This window comes from Poecilia formosa, unplaced genomic scaffold (assembly GCF_000485575.1).
Source record: "Poecilia formosa unplaced genomic scaffold, Poecilia_formosa-5.1.2 Scaffold231, whole genome shotgun sequence".
Lineage (NCBI taxonomy): Eukaryota > Metazoa > Chordata > Actinopteri > Cyprinodontiformes > Poeciliidae > Poecilia > Poecilia formosa.
Genome location: NW_006800170.1, coordinates 888,994 through 909,224, shown reverse-complemented (window position 1 = coordinate 909,224; position 20,231 = coordinate 888,994). Strand labels below are relative to the sequence as shown.

The window sequence follows — 20,231 nt, the reverse complement described above, 5'->3', positions numbered from 1 at the left end:
ACCTAAAAACTAAAAATTAGACACAATTTTCTAATGGTCTGAGAGAAACTTTAAGTATAATATATAATTTTTGGCCTTCCATATATTGTATATTACAGTGTTGTTGTCATGACAGCAGAAAGAGACAAGTTGTGCAAGTTGTCTTCATAAAATACAAACAAAAAAAACAAAAACAACCCTGAATGTCTGAGCTCCTTTACATAGAGAAGCATCAGAAGGATCGGAGAAGACAATGAATCACCAGAAGTGCACTTACAACAGTCATGTCAGTGACACTGATGTGGATGTTCTGAGAAACTAAGTGTGAAGGATGTGTTTTAAAGACATTTTTACAGCTCACCGACAACATTAGGGGGCAGTATAACACTGGATCAGTTTCCTGCAACAACCATGCTGTACTTCCTCTTGTTCTTTATGTTTGTCACTGTTGGATTGTAAATGAAAAAGAGAAAACACAAGTAGAATAATAAAATGAAAACTTACATAAGCCTGCAAGCATGTTGTTGCAATCAGCAAAACATATATTTTTTGGACAGAGTCCCTTACCATGAATGTGATGAAAATGAAATGTGGCTATTCAGGAACTTAGCTTATTGGCAGGGACTGTGTATTCTTAGGTAATAGTTCTTTTCACATTTGTTTTTAATTTTTCACATTCCTAAAATAACAAGCTTTTTTTTTTTTTAGTTTAACTAAAAGATCTTCCAAGAAATAACATTTACATAAACATTCACTGCCTTTGCCAATCTAGCTCAAAATTAAGCTGTTTCCACTGATTGTACTTGAGATCTTTATAGCAACTTAATTGAATCCACCTGTGATAAATTCTGTTTATTGGACTTGATTTGGAAAGACACACACCTTTCTATAAAATGTCTCTCAGTTCATGAGAAACCCAATGCTCTGCTCTGATGAAACAAAGAATGACCTCTTTGGTGTGATTGCCAGGTGTTATGTGTGGAGGAAACCAGGGCAGGGCTCGTCATCCCCTGGAGAATGGTGGCAGCATCGTCCTATGGAAATGTTTTGCAGCAGGAACTAGTCAGGACCGTCCAGACACATCCTGAATAAGAACCTGCTTCAAAGCGCTCTTGACCTCAGACTGAGGCAACGGTTCATTTGTCAGCAGGACAACAACCCAGGGCCCATGGACAAGATCTTAAAAGAGTGGCTTTAGAACCGTCCTGTGAATGTCAGAGTCTAGACTTGAATCTAACTCAACATCTCTGGAAAGATCTGAAAATGACTGATGGATGTCTGTAATCCCAGCGTGACGGAGCTTGAGTCGAACTGCCTAAAGGTGGGTGTGCTAGGCTTCTGTCAAGTTGTTTATTTATTTAATAGTTATTTAACCAGGAAGTAAGTGCTGAGGTTAACAATTTCAATGCTCAAATTAACAATTTCTTCTTCAAGGGAGACCAGGCAATAATAGGTAGCAGCATAAAATATTCAAAAAGACTAAAGGCTATTCTTTCTGCAAGACGTTTAGCAAAGTGTTTGGTAAAGGCTGTAAACTCTTATATGCAATTTCTTGGTTTACTATTTCTAATAAACATTTATTAGTTGATCAGATATGGTTTGTCATTACTATCTTTATTTTAATTGTTTCTAATATGTGTTTAAGGCTCTATTTTTCACTGCTTGTGTTGTAGAGGATAAGAGTTTTTTTTTCAGGTCTCACTAGATCAAGTGAAATGCTGCCAATGGGCAGGTGTTGACTTGATCTGCATCTGGACCTAAATCTGCAGAAAAGTTGGTGGATGTCTGCAGGAAAGAAGACAGACGAGAGTCTTTTGCCCAGACCAAGACTTCTCTTCAGGCTAAATTGCTGCTTGGTTTAGTCTGAACAGCTTCAATGCAGCGATAGTGACTGAGTGAGGGCAAGTCTGGTATGAGAGTTGGATGTGAAATGACATCTCCATACACTGAACCCACCAGCCCGTTGCCTTCAGAATGTCTCATTTAGCAGCAGAGCAGAAATGCAGAGAGAAACGTTCTGAGACATTACTGTTATGGGAATGGTCCAGGGTTAACAGATTGAATCGTCTGAGCTTTCAGGTCAACAGTAGTACCTGTAAAAAAAAGATAAGAGCTCATGTTTTCTCTTGAATGTCTAGCTAATTAAATTGAAAACAGTTTAGCTGCCAATTCATTTAACTGATGTTAATCAGGAACTTTTCCTTTGATTACTATTTTGCTAAAATATAAAAGGGTCCGTTTTACTTAGGCCATTCAGTTAATTGCACTTAGTACTATGTTCACTATCGAGCTGAAGTAAAATACTCAACACATTAAATTTGATGTGAATAAAATCTGATTCCATAAGGTCACTTATNATTTTCAGTTCAAGCAAGAAGTGAGAGAGGATATTTAAGAAGGAGATGAAAATTCAAAATTCTTCTCCTGTAAGAGCTGCAGCAGGAGTGGACTCCCAGACAGACATCAAGGTGAATGGGAACCGGGTCACTGCGAATGAGTAACACTTTAATGTCTTTCCTGCCAATCACAGACGGTCTGACTTTCACAGATTAAAGTGATAAAGACGTTTAAGATGGGTTTTGGGCAAAGCAGAATCATAGAGATGTAGGTGGGGGGGTGCAGGAAAAAGATGAGTAAACTATTTTTAGCACATGCTGGCCACCATTGATGTTTGATTTTATTGTTTTTTTTTTGTCTTATTGACATGTATGAATACTTTCTGCATTTACTTATGAGTTCAACCTCTCTGCTTTTTACACCTTCTTTCTGATAGAGAGCTCCTGTTTTTAATCAAATTAGTCACTTTAACAATAACTGCAATGCAAACAAATTTAGAGTACTTTCAATATTTTGAGTTAAATGCAGAACATTGTTGCAACATTGTGCATTTTTTTTCATTTGTTTATGTTTACCTTCATATTATATTGCCATGAGAGTTTTGACTTGTTAAAAAAGCATCCAAAGATATTATTTCTCAAACAAGGTCTTACTTAAGATCCTTTAAAAATGTATTTTTTTTAATTGTTTGTATAATTCATTTCTTTTTTTCTTTTTTTTTTGTATTTAATCAGAATTTTATTTGCATGACTTGTTTTTGTAAAGGATTTTGTGATTTTTACCAATGTAAGAAAATGCAATATATTTGTTTCCTCACTTAAATATATGCTTTAAAACTAAAGCAAACAAAAGTACAGTTCCTGAAAATCAGCACTTTTTCACTACTGGTATGAGCCACACCCAAAAACAATGAAATCTAAATTTAGAGCAATCATCTACGTCTTTGTGTAATCTGTCACTGATTATGTCAGCTTTCAAAGACAAACACCACATGTTCAACGCACATGCTACACGTCTTTCCTTCCACTCCTGCTTTCTTGTAAAGGTTTGTGTAGAGATGTAGATTATAGAGAACTTTATCTCACTGATGACTAATCTTTTTTTTTCAAACACTATTTTAATTAGTCTTTTTAATATTCTCACTTCTACATTGGAGTATAGAACCAGAGTTTTCCAGATGAGCCAAAAAAGTATTTGGTACATGGCCATTGCTCTGAGAAAGAATTACCCACCTAAATACTTTAGATCATTTACTTCATTTAATATCAAGAAAAACTTGAGTAAATACAAACCAGAATTGTTAAAACTCCTCTTTTCTCTCATAATTTTGCAGAATATTTATGCAAAAGTCTCAGGAGTTAAGATGTTATTTTTGGGAAATGTAAGCTGTGCCTCTGTGTCTTCTTTGGCCAACAGGAATTTTGGCTTTGGAACTCTTTTAAGGATGATATATTTTCCCAGTCTCTTATTGTTCAGACATGAACACTTAACAATGACTTTCAGTAAATGTGTAGTCTATTCTAGAATGTCTGTAGATCAGGGAATTGTGCATGCACTTCTGAAAACTTTTCATCTACCTTATGTTGTTTAAACTGGTTCTTTTTGAATGATTTCCTCTTTCTGCAGGTTTGGCAATAGCATCTCTTTGACCTGAGCTTTTCAAAAAGCCTGGTTAACCCACCGTCAGTTAAAAGTTAACAAGGAGGAGGATTGTTTTTTAGCATATGAAATCCTTTATTTATACAGGAAAAATCTCTTGAGACTCATTGTCTCATTTAGAAGAGCAACCTGTTACATACATCACAAAAACATGAAAATGATAATGCAATCTGTTAAACACTTCTAAAAGTCAAGGTTGATGTGGATAGCTTTTTCCTCTTAAAATAGGGTTTTGGTATTTACTCAGGTTATTTTATTTTATTGCTTTTGATTATTTGTTTGATGATGTCAAAACTGGATTAGGGTTGGATTATCCAAAAAATAAAAAAGAAATGAAAGAAATCTGACAGGGTGCAAATATTTTCCTCGATGATCTGTTTCAGTCCGTTCGTCCGTCCGTCCAACAGATGCTTAACTTGCATGTTGTAATTCCATTTGATGTGGAGAAGCGGTGACCGTACTTTGAGCTTTCCCAGATGAAAGGGCTCATCATCGTATTTCTGAGCGTAAGCATAGCCTGCACACAGCAGGACCTCAGTTCACCACTGATACCTGGCATCTTTTGACCTTCTTCAATGCTGTATCTTATAACGTTCCACATGAGGGTTAAAATGAAGGTAGATCAGTGAATAGGAAAGTGAGGTTTTGGATCAGTTCTTTCTTTACCAAGTCAGACCTGAGCAGTGCCCACGATACTGCGGATATGGCTTGATCCGTCTATCAATTTCACACACCACATGTTAATTACTCTTGAAAAGAAACCAGGATATTTAAACTCCTAGAGCCAAAGTCTAATGTGTCCCCTGAGAAAAAATACGCCCAAATCTGGTTGAGATCCTTGGCCTCCGACATGGAGGGGGTGACTCCTATACCAACTGCTTCTCACTTGGCTGAGCACTCTGATGGTCATGGGTTAAGATACAAGCAGAATCATTTTGTCAGCAAAATACAAATGCTTTTACACCAGACACCCTTTATTTTTGAGATCTTGTCCTTGAACGCTACAAACAGCAGTGACAAAGGTCAGCCCAGCGGGAGTCCATCCTGCTTTGGGAACAAGATTGACTTTACTCAGATAATGTGGACACAGACCTGGTTTTGGTTTTCGAAGGATCTGATTGTCTACAAGGTTGGTTTATTAATAGAAATATAATAATAGAAATATTATAGAAAATAATAGAAAATGTTAATCTGATGAAAATGACTTGGATCATATGTGAAGCAAGGGAAACTAAAATATCATCTCAATTTCACACCATTACTGTTTAATCTTAATTGAAGAAAATTGCAATCCATATGTGATGTAGTGAAGGAATGCATCTCCGCAATCTATCCTTTCTACTACATGACTTTGTTTTGGTTTACCTTTCTGGGGCCTCCCTTACTTTTTACTCAGTGTTGGCCTCTTTTTTTCTGTAGGAAGGCTTTTATTATATTTATTAAGCTCTAATTATTCACTTTGTCAATATTTTGTTAGTGAATAGTCACATAGTTATTAACTAGCAATCAGCAGTGGTTTAAAGTGCATCGCTTGAAGTGTTATGTACACACTCTAAATGTCTTTTTAATGTGTTTGGCTTCAGCAGGATGAGGATTCTTTTAAACGAGGCAAACTGCTGCAAAGGGTTCATGCAGGTGCTTTGGGGTTAATGAGCAACATTTAGGTAATAAGTGACTCTGTGTTTTGGTGACCCTGCTGGAGATGTTACTTCTCTTTGTCTAGCAGTTAAGTCTGAACACGATAATAAACCACGGTGAGCCTGAGAGGTGAAACAGGAGCTTCAAAAACAGGGATAATAACTCAGATGGGGGGCTTATTTTCTGCTTGAGTGGACCTGAGGCACTCAGGCAGCACTAATAAGGGGTGAGGGAGGACTTGGATCAAGGTAGCTTAATGCTGCAGTGTACTGTTATGCTGCACAAGGGGCATATGAAATCCTGCCAGTTTTAGGATGATATTTATAGAACATCAACTTCTTTCACTGTGGCTCTTTCAGAAGCGGTTCTGGGACCAATCTTTCATCTCTAAAGCAGTGTTAAAAATCTGATTAGCTTTACTGAGGAGGTCATTTCAGTTAGTAAAAATCTCTGATTATGATATAAAAAAAGAATGAGAAAGAAGAAGCATATATGTCATATCATTTTCTTTTGTTTGACAATAGAATGAAAACCTTTTCAACATATGCTGCATGGCATACTCTTTAGTTTTATGTTTCAAATGTCTGAAAATAATGAATCAATACGTATCAATTGTCACATCTTGACTTTATGTATCCCTGTAACCTAAAAACTAAAAATTAGACACAATTTTCTAATGGTCTGAGAGAAACTTTAAGTATAATATATAATTTTTGGCCTTCCATATATTGTATATTACAGTGTTGTTGTCATGACAGCAGAAAGAGACAAGTTGTGCAAGTTGTCTTCATAAAATACAAACAAAAAAAACAAAAACAACCCTGAATGTCTGAGCTCCTTTACATAGAGAAGCATCAGAAGGATCGGAGAAGACAATGAATCACCAGAAGTGCACTTACAACAGTCATGTCAGTGACACTGATGTGGATGTTCTGAGAAACTAAGTGTGAAGGATGTGTTTTAAAGACATTTTTACAGCTCACCGACAACATTAGGGGGCAGTATAACACTGGATCAGTTTCCTGCAACAACCATGCTGTACTTCCTCTTGTTCTTTATGTTTGTCACTGTTGGATTGTAAATGAAAAAGAGAAAACACAAGTAGAATAATAAAATGAAAACTTACATAAGCCTGCAAGCATGTTGTTGCAATCAGCAAAACATATATTTTTTGGACAGAGTCCCTTACCATGAATGTGATGAAAATGAAATGTGGTTATTCAGGAACTTAGCTTATTGGCAGGGACTGTGTATTCTTAGGTAATAGTTCTTTTCACATTTGTTTTTAATTTTTCACATTCCTAAAATAACAAGCTTTTTTTTTTTTTAGTTTAACTAAAAGATCTTCCAAGAAATAACATTTACATAAACATTCACTGCCTTTGCCAATCTAGCTCAAAATTAAGCTGTTTCCACTGATTGTACTTGAGATCTTTATAGCAACTGAATTGAGTCCACCTGTGAGAAATTCTGTTTATTGGACTTGATTTGGAAAGACACACACCTTTCTATAAAATGTCTCTCAGTTCATGAGAAACCCAATGCTCTGCTCTGATGTGTGGAGGAAACCAGGGCAGGGCTCGTCATCCCCTGGAGAATGGTGGCAGCATCGTCCTATGGAAATGTTTTGCAGCAGGAACTAGTCAGGACCGTCCAGACACATCCTGAATAAGAACCTGCTTCAAAGCGCTCTTGACCTCAGACTGAGGCAACGGTTCATTTGTCAGCAGGACAACAACCCAGGGCCCATGGACAAGATCTTAAAAGAGTGGCTTTAGAACCGTCCTGTGAATGTCAGAGTCTAGACTTGAATCTAACTCAACATCTCTGGAAAGATCTGAAAATGACTGATGGATGTCTGTAATCCCAGCGTGACGGAGCTTGAGTCGAACTGCCTAAAGGTGGGTGTGCTAGGCTTCTGTCAAGTTGTTTATTTATTTAATAGTTATTTAACCAGGAAGTAAGTGCTGAGGTTAACAATTTCAATGCTCAAATTAAGAATTTCTTCTTCAAGGGAGACCAGGCAATAATAGGTAGCAGCATAAAATATTCAAAAAGACTAAAGGCTATTCTTTCTGCAAGACGTTTAGCAAAGTGTTTGGTAAAGGCTGTAAACTCTTATATGCAATTTCTTGGTTTACTATTTCTAATAAACATTTATTAGTTGATAAGATATGGTTTGTCATTACTATCTTTATTTTAATTGTTTCTAATATGTGTTTAAGGCTCTATTTTTCACTGCTTGTGTTGTAGAGGATAAGAGTTTTTTTTTCAGGTCTCACTAGATCAAGTGAAATGCTGCCAATGGGCAGGTGTTGACTTGATCTGCATCTGGACCTAAATCTGCAGAAAAGTTGGTGGATGTCTGCAGGAAAGACGACAGACGGAGAGTCTTTTGCCCAGACCAAGACTTCTCTTCAGGCTAAATTGCTGCTTGGTTTAGTCTGAACAGCTTCAATGCAGCGATAGTGACTGAGTGAGGGCAAGTCTGGTATGAGAGTTGGATGTGAAATGACATCTCCATACACTGAACCCACCAGCCCGTTGCCTTCAGAATGTCTCATTTAGCAGCAGAGCAGAAATGCAGAGAGAAACGTTCTGAGACATTACTGTTATGGGAATGGTCCAGGGTTAACAGATTGAATCGTCTGAGCTTTCAGGTCAACAGTAGTACCTGTAAAAAAAGATAAGAGCTCATGTTTTCTCTTGAATGTCTAGCTAATTAAATTGAAAACAGTTTAGCTGCCAATTCATTTAACTGATGTTAATCAGGAACTTTTCCTTTGATTACTATTTTGCTAAAATATAAAAGGGTCCGTTTTACTTAGGCCATTCAGTTAATTGCACTTAGTACTACGTTCACTATCGAGCTGAAGTAAAATACTCAACACATTAAATTTGATGTGAATAAAATCTGATTCCATAAGGTCACTTATGTAAAGGATCTTTTTGTTAATAGATACACTATGAATGTGGTTTTACAGAAAGAGTTGAAGTGAAAGATGAAGCTTCATAGTTTGCTTTTCAAGCTTTATTTATAAAATCCCATTTAAAATTATCAATATATTCCAGGAGCATTTCGTCTATTGTAAGCATGTTCTTTGAAATGTGCTCGTCAGAACGTCTGTCTGTTTATCTTACAGGAAAATCAGTTATTGGAACCATCATTTCAGACACCAAGGCTCATTACTTAGAAGTGTTGCAATGGGTGCTTAAATGGTTTTCAGTGAAGATCGTTGGACCAATTTGAGAAAACCTTGAAATAAACTCTAGTACTTCTATCAAACATCGATGTGTCATTTTCAGGCAGACATTTCCTGAACTTGTGGCTGTGTTAACCATTGACATGCCAAGTCTCATCAGTTTTCATAAATAAGTTTGAAATTAAGTTCATCTGATGATGCACATGTTGCTGTATGAATAGTATTACATAACTCACGGAAATAGGATTTATATCTTTTGATGTACATTGCTGATTTTTTTCATCTGGATAGATCCTAGTAATAATCCTATTTTACAAATTGCGTCAAGCGCACAGAGTTGGTCCTTCAGGTACAGCTAAAAGGTTCTCTGCTAATAGGAAAACTACTCCATAAAATGATTAATCTCAAAGGTATGAGATTAAGAAAATGCTTCTAAAGCTATGCATATGTACAGAAATGATAAAAAATGAGAAGGAAAATATATCCAATCCAACTTGCGTGTTTTGTATCATTGTCCAATGCACAATCACATTACATTTCAGCTTCAGGTCATGAATGAACGGCTAAAGATTTCCCTTTAGAAATATCTGATTCAGACTCCTGAATCAGCATCACAGCAAATCACCATTATACTATCAACATGATGTTCTTTTCCAAAATGCTCTGTAATCTATAATGGATACACACTTTTTAAAATCTTCTACATTTTCTTCAAACAATTCTGACAATGGATTCAAAGGTTTCGAGCACAACTTCACCTTTTTCCAAGGTGCATGGAGAAGGACAAAGATGTTGAAGTGAAGAATGCTTAAGCCGAACGTGTTCCTCTGTTAATAATGTAGGTTCTTCAGTATATAAAGTGTTGCTGTGCTAAATGTCTTCAGATCGTCAGGGCATGAAGTGTTGTTGGGGGAGAGGCGAGGTAAAACTTGCAATTAGAAGTATTAAAATATATTTCCTTTAAAGGCACTGTGGTGATGTGGATGAAGTATTAAGTTTCTGGATGTGTATTAAGTTTGACCTCAAAATTTAAAACTTTGAGTAACAGTGTTACATCCTCAACTTTGAGGCATATTTCAGCTTTTACAACTTTTTAAAGAGGTGTTGAAACGCTTCAAACACTCCGGAGTCAGATTCTGAACTCAGACTCAGAGATGTTTGATGTTTTTCTACCTGCCCTCTTTAAATCACACAAACATTTTCAATCACATGAAATCTGGTGACTGGCCAGGCTGCTCAGGTCAAACGCTTGGCTGTTTGCGAGGCACACATACCTGTGGTTAATAACTCCAACAAGTTCCAGTCTGGTTTTAGCAGCCCATAGAGCTGTCTCCCAAAAGCCCGTACTCCTCTTCAAATCCTTGTGGTCCAAAATGGTCTGGGTCTTGGAGTCCAACCAAAGCGCTTTTTCTGTAGTGCATGTTTTATAGCTGCCCCAGAAGCCCCTCTATCTGCCCTTATAAAGGCATGTTGGACGTGTTTTCCTTTAACAGGATGTTTCTCTTACTTGTCCTGATTAAGTTGCTAAAAACTCTTGATTCATTATTTTCTACCGCAGCCAGCCAGGTTTGAATGAATTGTACATTTCCTAAAAATTGTCTCAATAGTCTTGAAATGTTTTTTTTTTTTAGTTTTGTATACTCACGGCTCTTCCATTATGATTGAATACCATCCTCTCCCGGCTGTTTTGGCTCTTCCTTTCACCTTCATGATTTCAAGTCACCCAGCCTCTCTTCATGCATGGTATTCGTACACTACACGTTAACTTCATTGACATCTCAAGAAAATGTAATGTGACATTGGCCCAAAATTCACCTCTAAGGCTACGATAACCTTTCTAGGAATGGATTTGTCAAGGTTTAAGAATGCGTTTATGAACATTTTTAACCATTCTTGGACAAAAAGCCTGGCTCAGAGTCTTTACTTTAATATAACCCTAAAATGGAGGTCAGTTAGGTATTTTTAGGAGGGGTCCAATATTTGTAGTTGGCTGTCTGCTTCCTGGTGCTGGATTTTATACTTATGTGGACAAAGAATGATTGAAACACCTGAAATCACAGATCTGCAGGGTTGAGCAAAAACCTTTTGCTTTTCAGTGTATGTTATCAAAAGCACATTGGATCATAAATGAATTCCTTAGTTATATTTTAAATTCATTTTAGACAGTTAGAGCTGTCAAGCAACTTCAGATTAACTGATTCAAAAAATTGTAAACAATTGTGGCATGGCAATGTTAACAAATTTGCTATATGCACCCCTTAATTCTAACAGATATTTAGATGAGTCCTGATGAGTCCCTAACATTTTAACAAAGTTAAATATTTCAGATTTTATTTGTAGACTTTGGGACTTTAATCAGCTTTATTCAACTGAGATTTTACAATCCCTTCTTACTTTTATCTTACAAATATCAAACAGATGTCTTACAAAGAATTATGACGGCCATGTATTTTTGATTGTTGTACAAGATTTAAACCAGAGTTCTGGTTGACGATGACATTTCAGAAATGTCAGAAAGGTTAAGGAGGACTTTTGGTGGTGTCCTGTATTGTACTGTCTCCGGTAAAGACTTTATTTCACAGGGAGCTGTGTCAAGGTTCTTCATGGCAGGTGGGGAAAACAACAGCAAATTGCAAAGTCTACGGTTGTATTTGGGCCAAAAACTGCATGTTTATGTAAACCTGCTTAACTCTATGAATGTTAAACCTTAACCAAGGCTGAGCCTTGAAAACCGAGGGATCATTTTCCAAAGCTTTTGTGATTGTGACTTTTTGGCTACTGTAGCGCTTGTGATCCTAGCTTATCTAAGCAATATTGAGAAGATTAACTTGCTACACTCCATGTGCGAGGTTCTGATCTTTATCAATGAATGGAAACTATTCCCATGTTTACAGTTGAAACCAGGATGTTTCTGTTATACATATAAGGAAAAGTCAGTAAAGTCTATATACTGTAGTTTATGTCAAAATTTATCTCCACAATACCTGCACAATGCAAAGCATTCCAATTTATGAATACCAAATACCTTAATATCAAGATATGTATGAGATCATCAAGACAGATAGATATGACATGACTTTCATTTTGCACTGTAAAGCACTATTGAATTTTGTTTAGATCTTTCATATTTCTCTCTCAAGTTCGATCAGATGTTTTGAGGATTTTTATTTTTATTTTTTTTTTTTTATCTTAACAATGCCTTTTCTATAATCTCCTAATCCTTTAGATGTCACAAGACTGAATGAGAGACAGGGTACAGCCTTCACAGGTCACCAGGACATGACTAACAACCTTGCATATAGACATTCATACCGAAAGGCAATTTTTAGTGAACAATTAATGTAAGATTGATGTTTTTGGAGGAAGAGAACCCACTTGAATAGAGAGAACATGCAAACTCCATGAAGGAAGCCTTTTGGCTAGGATTTCAACCCAGGATCTTCTTGGACGCAAGAGTGGATACAATCGCCACCATGCAGCCTGGGTTCCAAATGTTGGGAATAAAAATATTCCAATGCCATTCTTCTTCTTTCTGGTGTTTTCTTCAGGGGAGCCTCCATCTCACCTGGTCCTTTGCTTCTTCAGCTGTTGTATCATCATGTTGTCCTATGAATCGTTTCCGGGGTGGTCTTCTTATCCTGCTCCATTTTCAATATCCAATTTTCCAATGTATCCACTATCTCTTCTCAGAATATGTCCAATCCATCTCAACCTCTTCGACTTTATCTCCAAACCACCCAACCTTAACTCTCTCTGATCAGCTCATTTCTAATCCTATTCACTCATGTTACTCCCAGTGTTTATCTCAGGATCTTCAAATCTGCTACCCAAAGTTATGCAGCTCTGCTTCCTGTCTGATGATTACATTGGCACAAAAAGGATCCTAATTTAACTAGATTTTTGTTGTTTTTTTGTTTTGTTTTTTTCTGTCTGTCATACTTTATGAATTCCAAGTTAAATTAAACTCATGTTGCTTACAATTGTTGGCAGAGCTGCTCACTGATGCTGACAGTAAGGAATATATCTCAGCTAAGCAGGTGGTGTTTTGTTTCATGTTAGTCACAAATTTGTGAAATACATGCTGAAAACCTAATGAACAATGACCTAATCCTTTTGCCCCCAAGGTATAACAGCTTTGATTTAGTTTCTGAACACTATTGTGTCACAAATGGATACTTTGTATGTCGCCAAGCATTGAAACAGCACCTGTGGACTTGGGATGATAATCCTCTATTTCTTTATATTTGCAAAGCCGGTGAGAGTCCCTACTGGAAGGTAAAACAAAAACTTGTATGCAAGCTTTTAAATGAATGAGGTCTCATTCATTTACAGACCGTAGTCTTAAACAGCAAGACTATGGCTAAAGTCTAGTTTTAACCATGCTTGAGCTTGAGCTTGAGCTGTTTTATCCTAAAGACTATAGTAATCTATGTAAGATACTCTAGCAATCTTAGAGTATGCAAACTTCAGAATTTGACTAACAATAAAAATCATTCTCTGAAAAACTCTGATTATTCTCCTATTATGCAAATAGAACTACCTTTGGTAAAGCTAAATGACATTATAATCTGCCTGAAATAAAAATGGTTATTGTTTTTATTATTATTATTATTTTATCTAAATATCTGGTAACGGGCATCTTCTATTTATTTTAAACATGTATTTAGATATATATCTAAATAAACGTCAAGGAAGTACAGATTTTAAACTTAAATAGTTGCATTTAGGTGGAAAACTATGTTTGGTTAGGGAATCATGCTTTGTTTATTTCTGGTCAAGCCCCTGTTGTTAGAAATTTAATCTAATAACAAATTAAATTTCCCAAATGGCTGTGAGGAGGTGAAGCATTCAGAAAATAATAACAATCTGTTAAAACCTTATTTGTCTCCGCTGTTAATTTATGGCTCTTGAAATGCATTTTTATCTAAGAGAAGAAAAACATCAATACAATCAATTCAAGGCTGCAATTTTTCCCCATCTCAGTGTATTAACTTGATAAGTTATTTCAAGGTAAGCTTCACTTACTGCCAACAACAAAACCTTTCATTTTATGCAGATTTCAGCTACTTCTGACTGTTGTAGTTTATTTTAGAGCCATGTGGGGGAAAAAAAAAAAGATTCCCAAATAAAGCATGTTTGTTTTTCCCAACGCAACTTGTAGAAATTAGAGTAGAGGACAACCAAAACAACAGCCGACATGCCCAGGTCTGGTTTTCCAATTGTCATCACAGGATCTCCCAACAGCCATCGCCATCTTCAATTACTCTTTGAAGAAGATGAATTAATGAGCTACAACAATATTTAATTTCTTTCTCTAAGGATTATTAAAGTATTTTTTAATTCGAATTTGTGGAAAGAACAAAAAAATATATATTTGCATTTTTAAGTGCAATAAAATCACTTAATTTTCAAGCAATAAATAAAAAAAGTTCATTATATAAATAGTTCAATAATAGAAGTATTTAGTAGAATGCCTGAAACTTTTCACTACTGTATGTAGTTAGTTCTTTATTATCAACAATTAATAACATAATTAATAGAGCAATGTATTATTTTAATGGAATGCACCTCTTTTAATTCAACTGAAATTTGCATAAATGAGTTATATATGAATTCTACAAAGGAAAATAATGTCATGAAATGTTTATGGATGAAGTTTTGAAATATTCTACATGAATTTGTGCTGGAGTCCGCAAGGTGTTATTGCTGCATTTTTTTTTTCTTGAATCCTTCCCTTTTTCTAAGGTTATGAGGCCAAAATTGCACCTGTTTGTCAAACCAAAAACCTTTAAGAAGCAGATCACAACAGAGTTCAATGGTAAAATGGTAGACGAAAATGTATTTTAAAATTCAGAAAATTCATTCTCGATAGATTTTGTTTTCGTTTGTCCTGCGTATCTTGACCCAAGTAAGCAAAACACATACACATTTGCTTAGTCAGGAGCCAGGGCATTATCTGTTTGCAAGAGTCCAAGCAGAATACACAAGATAAATGATGAAATAAATGGTGTGTTAGAATATTGTTTGTTTGTATTGCTCTTTTCCCTTCCATTTTAAGAGGGAGAACAAATGGTTATACAAAAAATAGCTTAAAATAACCAAAAGAGGTGTCTGTAAGTATCTGAGAACTTTTATTTAATACAACTCTGCCTCTGTTCAGAATCCACTGCAGGTTCCCGAACAGAAAACCCAGAATCATTCTTTACTGTCAAATATCTAACAGGCTCCATTCTGGTGTTGGTGAAAACTAAATATGCCAAATTTGTTCACTTCCTTCTTTGGCAGAAAAAAACCCAGAGTGCAGCTGATAGCAATGTTCACTAACACAATGAGAAATAAAAGGGTACTACAGTCACAAACACAAAGCACAGCAGCTACAGGTAGACCTACAGCTTTTCTGGTTATTTCCTTTCTGGTCCAACAACATGTCTTTGCAGATAAAGACCAAAGACCTATATATTCTATAAACAGAGGTGTTATCGCTACAGCACAACAGCCTTGATGGAAACTCCTGTTACAAAGCTCTACAGTCTTGACAGAGATGGCAATAATTATGTCAGAGTTGTTTATGTACTTGAGCTGGAGGCATCTTTTGTAGATCTTTCTGGACTTGAAATCTGTGCTTCAGTTCAGGATGTGTAAACAAAATCTATTTTACTTCTGCTCCAGTATTGTGGGGAAATAAAGCTCCTTATTGAGCCAACTAAAGAGAGTGGGAAACTTCATCTTTTCCATGGCAGTTAAAGCACTGAGAAGAGTGCAGACACAAAGTTCACTGGTTTTCTTCAGATATGTCCCTTTTCATTTCAAAAAAACAAAAATTTTTACAGATATATATTTAATCACATGGTACATTATCACACATATCTGTGTTATATGTAGCATTGTTATACAGCTGGGTTAGTCCATGAAATTGTATTTTAATTTCATTTCAGCTTGCTTAAACACAATGTACAAATGTACACACTGGTGCCTGGCTGCAGAAGGTTGCCCACATATGTGGAGGCAGACTGTTTTGACACAGAAATTAAGAAAAAAAAACTGTGCCACTGTTCATGTTTAGAAGAAGGAATAATAGCCCATGTCAGTTTTCTTCTGTTTCTTCCATCTGCTTAAAGGGTCCTCAGCGAGTTTCCCTGCAGCGTTTAATGTCCGTAGAGGCAATGGAGGAGCAACAACAGAATGCTGAAGGCAGCCTGAAGCATTTGGTTGAGAGGTGGGGCCAAATTTGGGAGACTATTGGAGGGAAGAGTGTCATGGTCCACCAGTAGTTCATTTCCCAGAGCCTGAAACGGAGAAAAATGTAAATATGATATAATGCTGAAGGGGACAAATGATACAAAATTCATATTTTGCATGTTTTTGTACATCCGTTTGGGTCTTTACTGCTTCTAAAAACAGCCTAAGTGCTTGAAAAGTACTCAGCCAATTTTTTGGAAAAAAGTGAGGTTTCAAAAACCTCTGGAATGTAACGTCACAAATCAGCAGGTACAGAAGGCCCTGGGAAGCCCAGCCGGTTACCTAGCAACCCCAGCAAAGCTCAACTCGTCACCTAGCAACCTAAGCAGAGCTCCACGACATTCGGTCAGCTGGTTTTACTGCACAGTACAATGGCTGTTGGAAAAGACAAGTGTGCTTTTGTTGATTTACCATCCAGAAGCCATTAATTTATAGATGTTGTTCTTTTTCTGTATTGAAACAGAGTTGTACAACTACCTAATATGTTTTGCTTAATACTTTATTAGATAATTATATAAAGGTTCCATGAGCTCATAAGATTATAAAGAGTAAATAAACGAGATATTCATTGAGTAATTTTGCGTCAGCTTTTTTTTTTTTCTAAAATCCCACTTTTTCTTTCAACAAACATTTTTAGTACTGTGTAATGCAACCAAAAAAACTCACACCAGTGATGCTAAAGTTGCCGTCTGCTCCTGAGTCTTCAGTCATTCTAAAGTAAAGCATCATTTCCGAGTTTTTAATGAGTATAGACTGCATTTCACCAAGTGAAAATACAAACACTGAACAAAGTTAAAAAATATAATTTAAGCAAGATTTTTTAAGAGGTAGTCAAAGATTTAAGATTTATGACTTTTTTTCATTTGACAGAATTTAATTTTGAGGATTTTCTTAGATTTTTTTTTTGGCAAGCATAGAAGCATAAAATACAGTTCATAGACTTGTCTGACCTGGAAATGAATATTTAAATATAGAATATTTCAAAGCAAATGCAGATTATTTTATTACTTAAGTAAACCCAAGAAACATGGCTTTAAGCCATGCAACAGTGACTCTTGAGGATATTCAGAGATTAAATGTATGCTTTGTTCAACAGATAACTTAGCAGCAATAATTCATTGTGCAGCAATGGCTGACAACATTTTTGCTGTAACAGCCAGTATGAAAACAAATTCATGTAAATGCACTACATGCAATGCATTTGTTGAAATAGATTTATGCTTTGTCTAGACCTGTGAGCTCTAGATCAAAATCTAGAATTACTTTTCATTAATTCTAGATTTTGGTCATGACATAGTGAAGAGCTGCTGCGGTGAATGTGACAGAAAGCGTGTGCACACCTGTGTAGGTATTATAGGTTCCAGAATGTTCTCCATAGTTTCAATGGTTTGTGGTTGGTAAGTGCTGCTCTGTCTGTCTCCTCCACTGTGGCTCGGTGTGCTGAGAGGAGTCTGCTGCTCTGATTCTCTTCCAAACATTTTCAAAGCATTTTCTGAAACAGAATATAATAAAACATCAGAGTTAATACATTGATTGCCTTATTTACTCTTCCCCTAAAAGTTTAATTCAATAATTTCACCTCCAAATTTTTCTGATTTTAATTGCCAAAACTTCTAGTTGCCAAAGTAATTTTGGACAGGGTCAGCAGCAAAGAAAAACAGTAAGTACTCAGTCTTAAAGTGTATAGACTGCATCTGCATCTTCGCATTGACCTCATTAAGTGTTAAACCACTGGGACTGGCGAAATAATGCTGAGATCCCTCTTTCTCTCTCTTTTCCAGGCAGGGGGCCCAGGAAGAGAGTTGCCAAAGATTTACCATCGCAACGCAAGCAAGGAAAAAAAGACTCACATAGGTCAGGAAGAAGGACATTAATTATTTACACTTTAGGGAATAGGTCATGAGAGGTTCAAAACTAAAGCAACTAAGATGGAAAATTGAGGAGATGCATCAGAAGAACAGAAAATGCCACTAATTTATAAAAAAAACTTTAAAAGTTCAATAATTAAATTCAAATTCACCTTTTTTGCTAACTATGACATCCTTAGAAAATAGTTTTTCAATTGTGATAGCTAATAAAATGCTAATTAAAAGTGTTATTGTCTGTCAAATGAATGTTTGTTTGATCTTATGACATTATGTGTTATTCACAAATTCATTTTAGGCCTTTTCTGATCAGTCTTTTCCTCCATGCTCTACAAGATTGTTAGTTACAGCTCAAGAACAAGTGAAAGGTCACAACAAAGAATATCACGATCCACTCCACCTCAGTAGGTAGCTATATAGCCGAAACCACAATACACTGTAAGAAGGAATACTGAACTGCTTGGTTGTTACGTCCACCAATTAACGGGCACAACATATCTGAGGACACGAGACAACAGATGAGGGTTCAACCAAAATGTTTTTATTTATAAATTCTCTTAACTTTGATTTTCTCAGGTCAGCATCTTCTGATTTCCTGAGGAGAAAATGAAGTTCGAGCCCTCAAATCCCGTGTCCCAAAAAATAAAGAAACAAAACCCCAAAAGTAGTAACAGAAAGTTGGACCTGGTGAGCCGGTCAAACAGAACAAAACGGTACAGCAGGGGGCCAACCCTATACAGGGCCGTCGAAGCCCCTACTAGTACCGGACTAGAAACAAAAGAACCTAATGCAAAAGAAAAATCGAAAACAGGACAACCGGTCCCACCAGGCCAAACACACAACGGAAAAAACAAACAAAAGCTAACAAAGGTACCACATGGCAGGCTGGAAGCCTCAGCTGCGGCCCACAGCGGCTGGTCTAGCGTGCGGAAAGGCGGAGCCCAGGCGGGAATGGAGGGGAGGCTCCCTACATGCCGAAAGCCAACCTATTTATAGGCGGACCAACAGCACCACAAATTAACGTAATTAAATGACCAAAAAGAAATTATTCAAAGTCCAAAATATATTTACAAAAAGTCATTTAATCAAGGTCTCTAACAAAACAAAAAAAAGAAAGAAAAATCATAATGTGCCCGAAGCACATAACATTGGTACAAAGCAAAAAAAAAAAAGAAAAAGACAAGACAAGTCTATTGGAGCTCACATCGCAGTCAAACATTTTCTTCTTCTGTCTTGCAACCATATCATTTTCAATTAGAAATGCAAACTCTGGATTTTTTTCTAGACTAAAAATAGTAAAATAGTTGTTGGTTTTTCACAGTGAAGAGAGAGATTTATATCTTTCATCACAACTGTACGCTGATGTGTTCCCCTTTAGTTAATGTTTCCTAGTTACCTGCACTTGAATGAATAATGGCTGCATCACCTGATGATAAAATGAGGAAGGTAGTCAGATTACTTCAGTGACATAACGGTTCCATCCTTCATGTGGACGTTGTATAGTTAAATCATAGGAGCACACATATAAGATGACCTTGATTGCAGGACGCTGTTAGTCATCATGATTTTTTTTTTTTTTTTAATAGCACATCAACTATCTGAGACTCCCAAAGGTTAACTGAGCTAATGGAACAGGTATGGCTTAAATTGCAATATAAAGATTAAAAGCAGCCCGCAAAGTTATAATACAAGGCCATATTACATTTGTTCCTTTCAAACATGTAAAATGAGACCCCCTGTTTTGAACCTATTTCAATCATACGTATCTATTAAAGTTCTGCAGCTAAGCAGAAACAGATACATATGGAATGGACAAAATGTTGTTTTTACACTGAATGCCTTTCATTTGTGGCTCAGTTTGGAAATGAATTGCATCTCATTAGAGCACAAAATTCTTCAGCAATAAAACTTTTAACTGCACATTCATATTGATGGTACTGACACACACCACCTTCCTAAAGACTGATGCGGACAGAGTGTTCCCCAATTCCTGTACCTTCGAGGCACCAGCCAGGAAATAATCTGAATTTTAAAAAATGTGCCAGTGCTAAACAGCAATCAACAGTATAAAGTGAAATGACCAGCCATTTCCAGCCTGCAGTTTAGCAAAAATAGAAACCAGGGCTTAATCAGACAAGATGTCTTTGACTTAATAAATGAGGTTAAAATAATGGCCCATTTGTTACTGTAATCATAAGTATTCAAATCAAGAGCAACACCAGCTTTTTCCAGTTTTCAAACAGACAAAAGATAATAAACTAACTCAATGACTAAACTGAAAAAGAGTTGAAATCACCAGGGATACTCCTGT

The 20,231-nt window shown here is 36.3% G+C and overlaps 1 protein-coding gene across 1 annotated transcript in view; it reads right to left on the bottom strand.

The window, feature by feature from the left end:
* Positions 1-14,924: 14,924 nt before the first annotated feature.
* Positions 14,925-20,231, bottom strand: part of gfra4b (GDNF family receptor alpha 4b) — a 47,739-nt gene continuing 42,432 nt past the window's right edge. Inside the window, exons 7-8 of the mRNA XM_007568829.2 lie at positions 17,396-17,547; positions 14,925-16,102 (exon numbers count right to left, since the gene is read on the bottom strand). Of these exons, the coding sequence (XP_007568891.1) occupies positions 15,962-16,102; positions 17,396-17,547 (293 nt within the window). The 3' untranslated portion in view covers positions 14,925-15,961. The remainder of the gene's footprint in view (positions 16,103-17,395; positions 17,548-20,231) is intronic.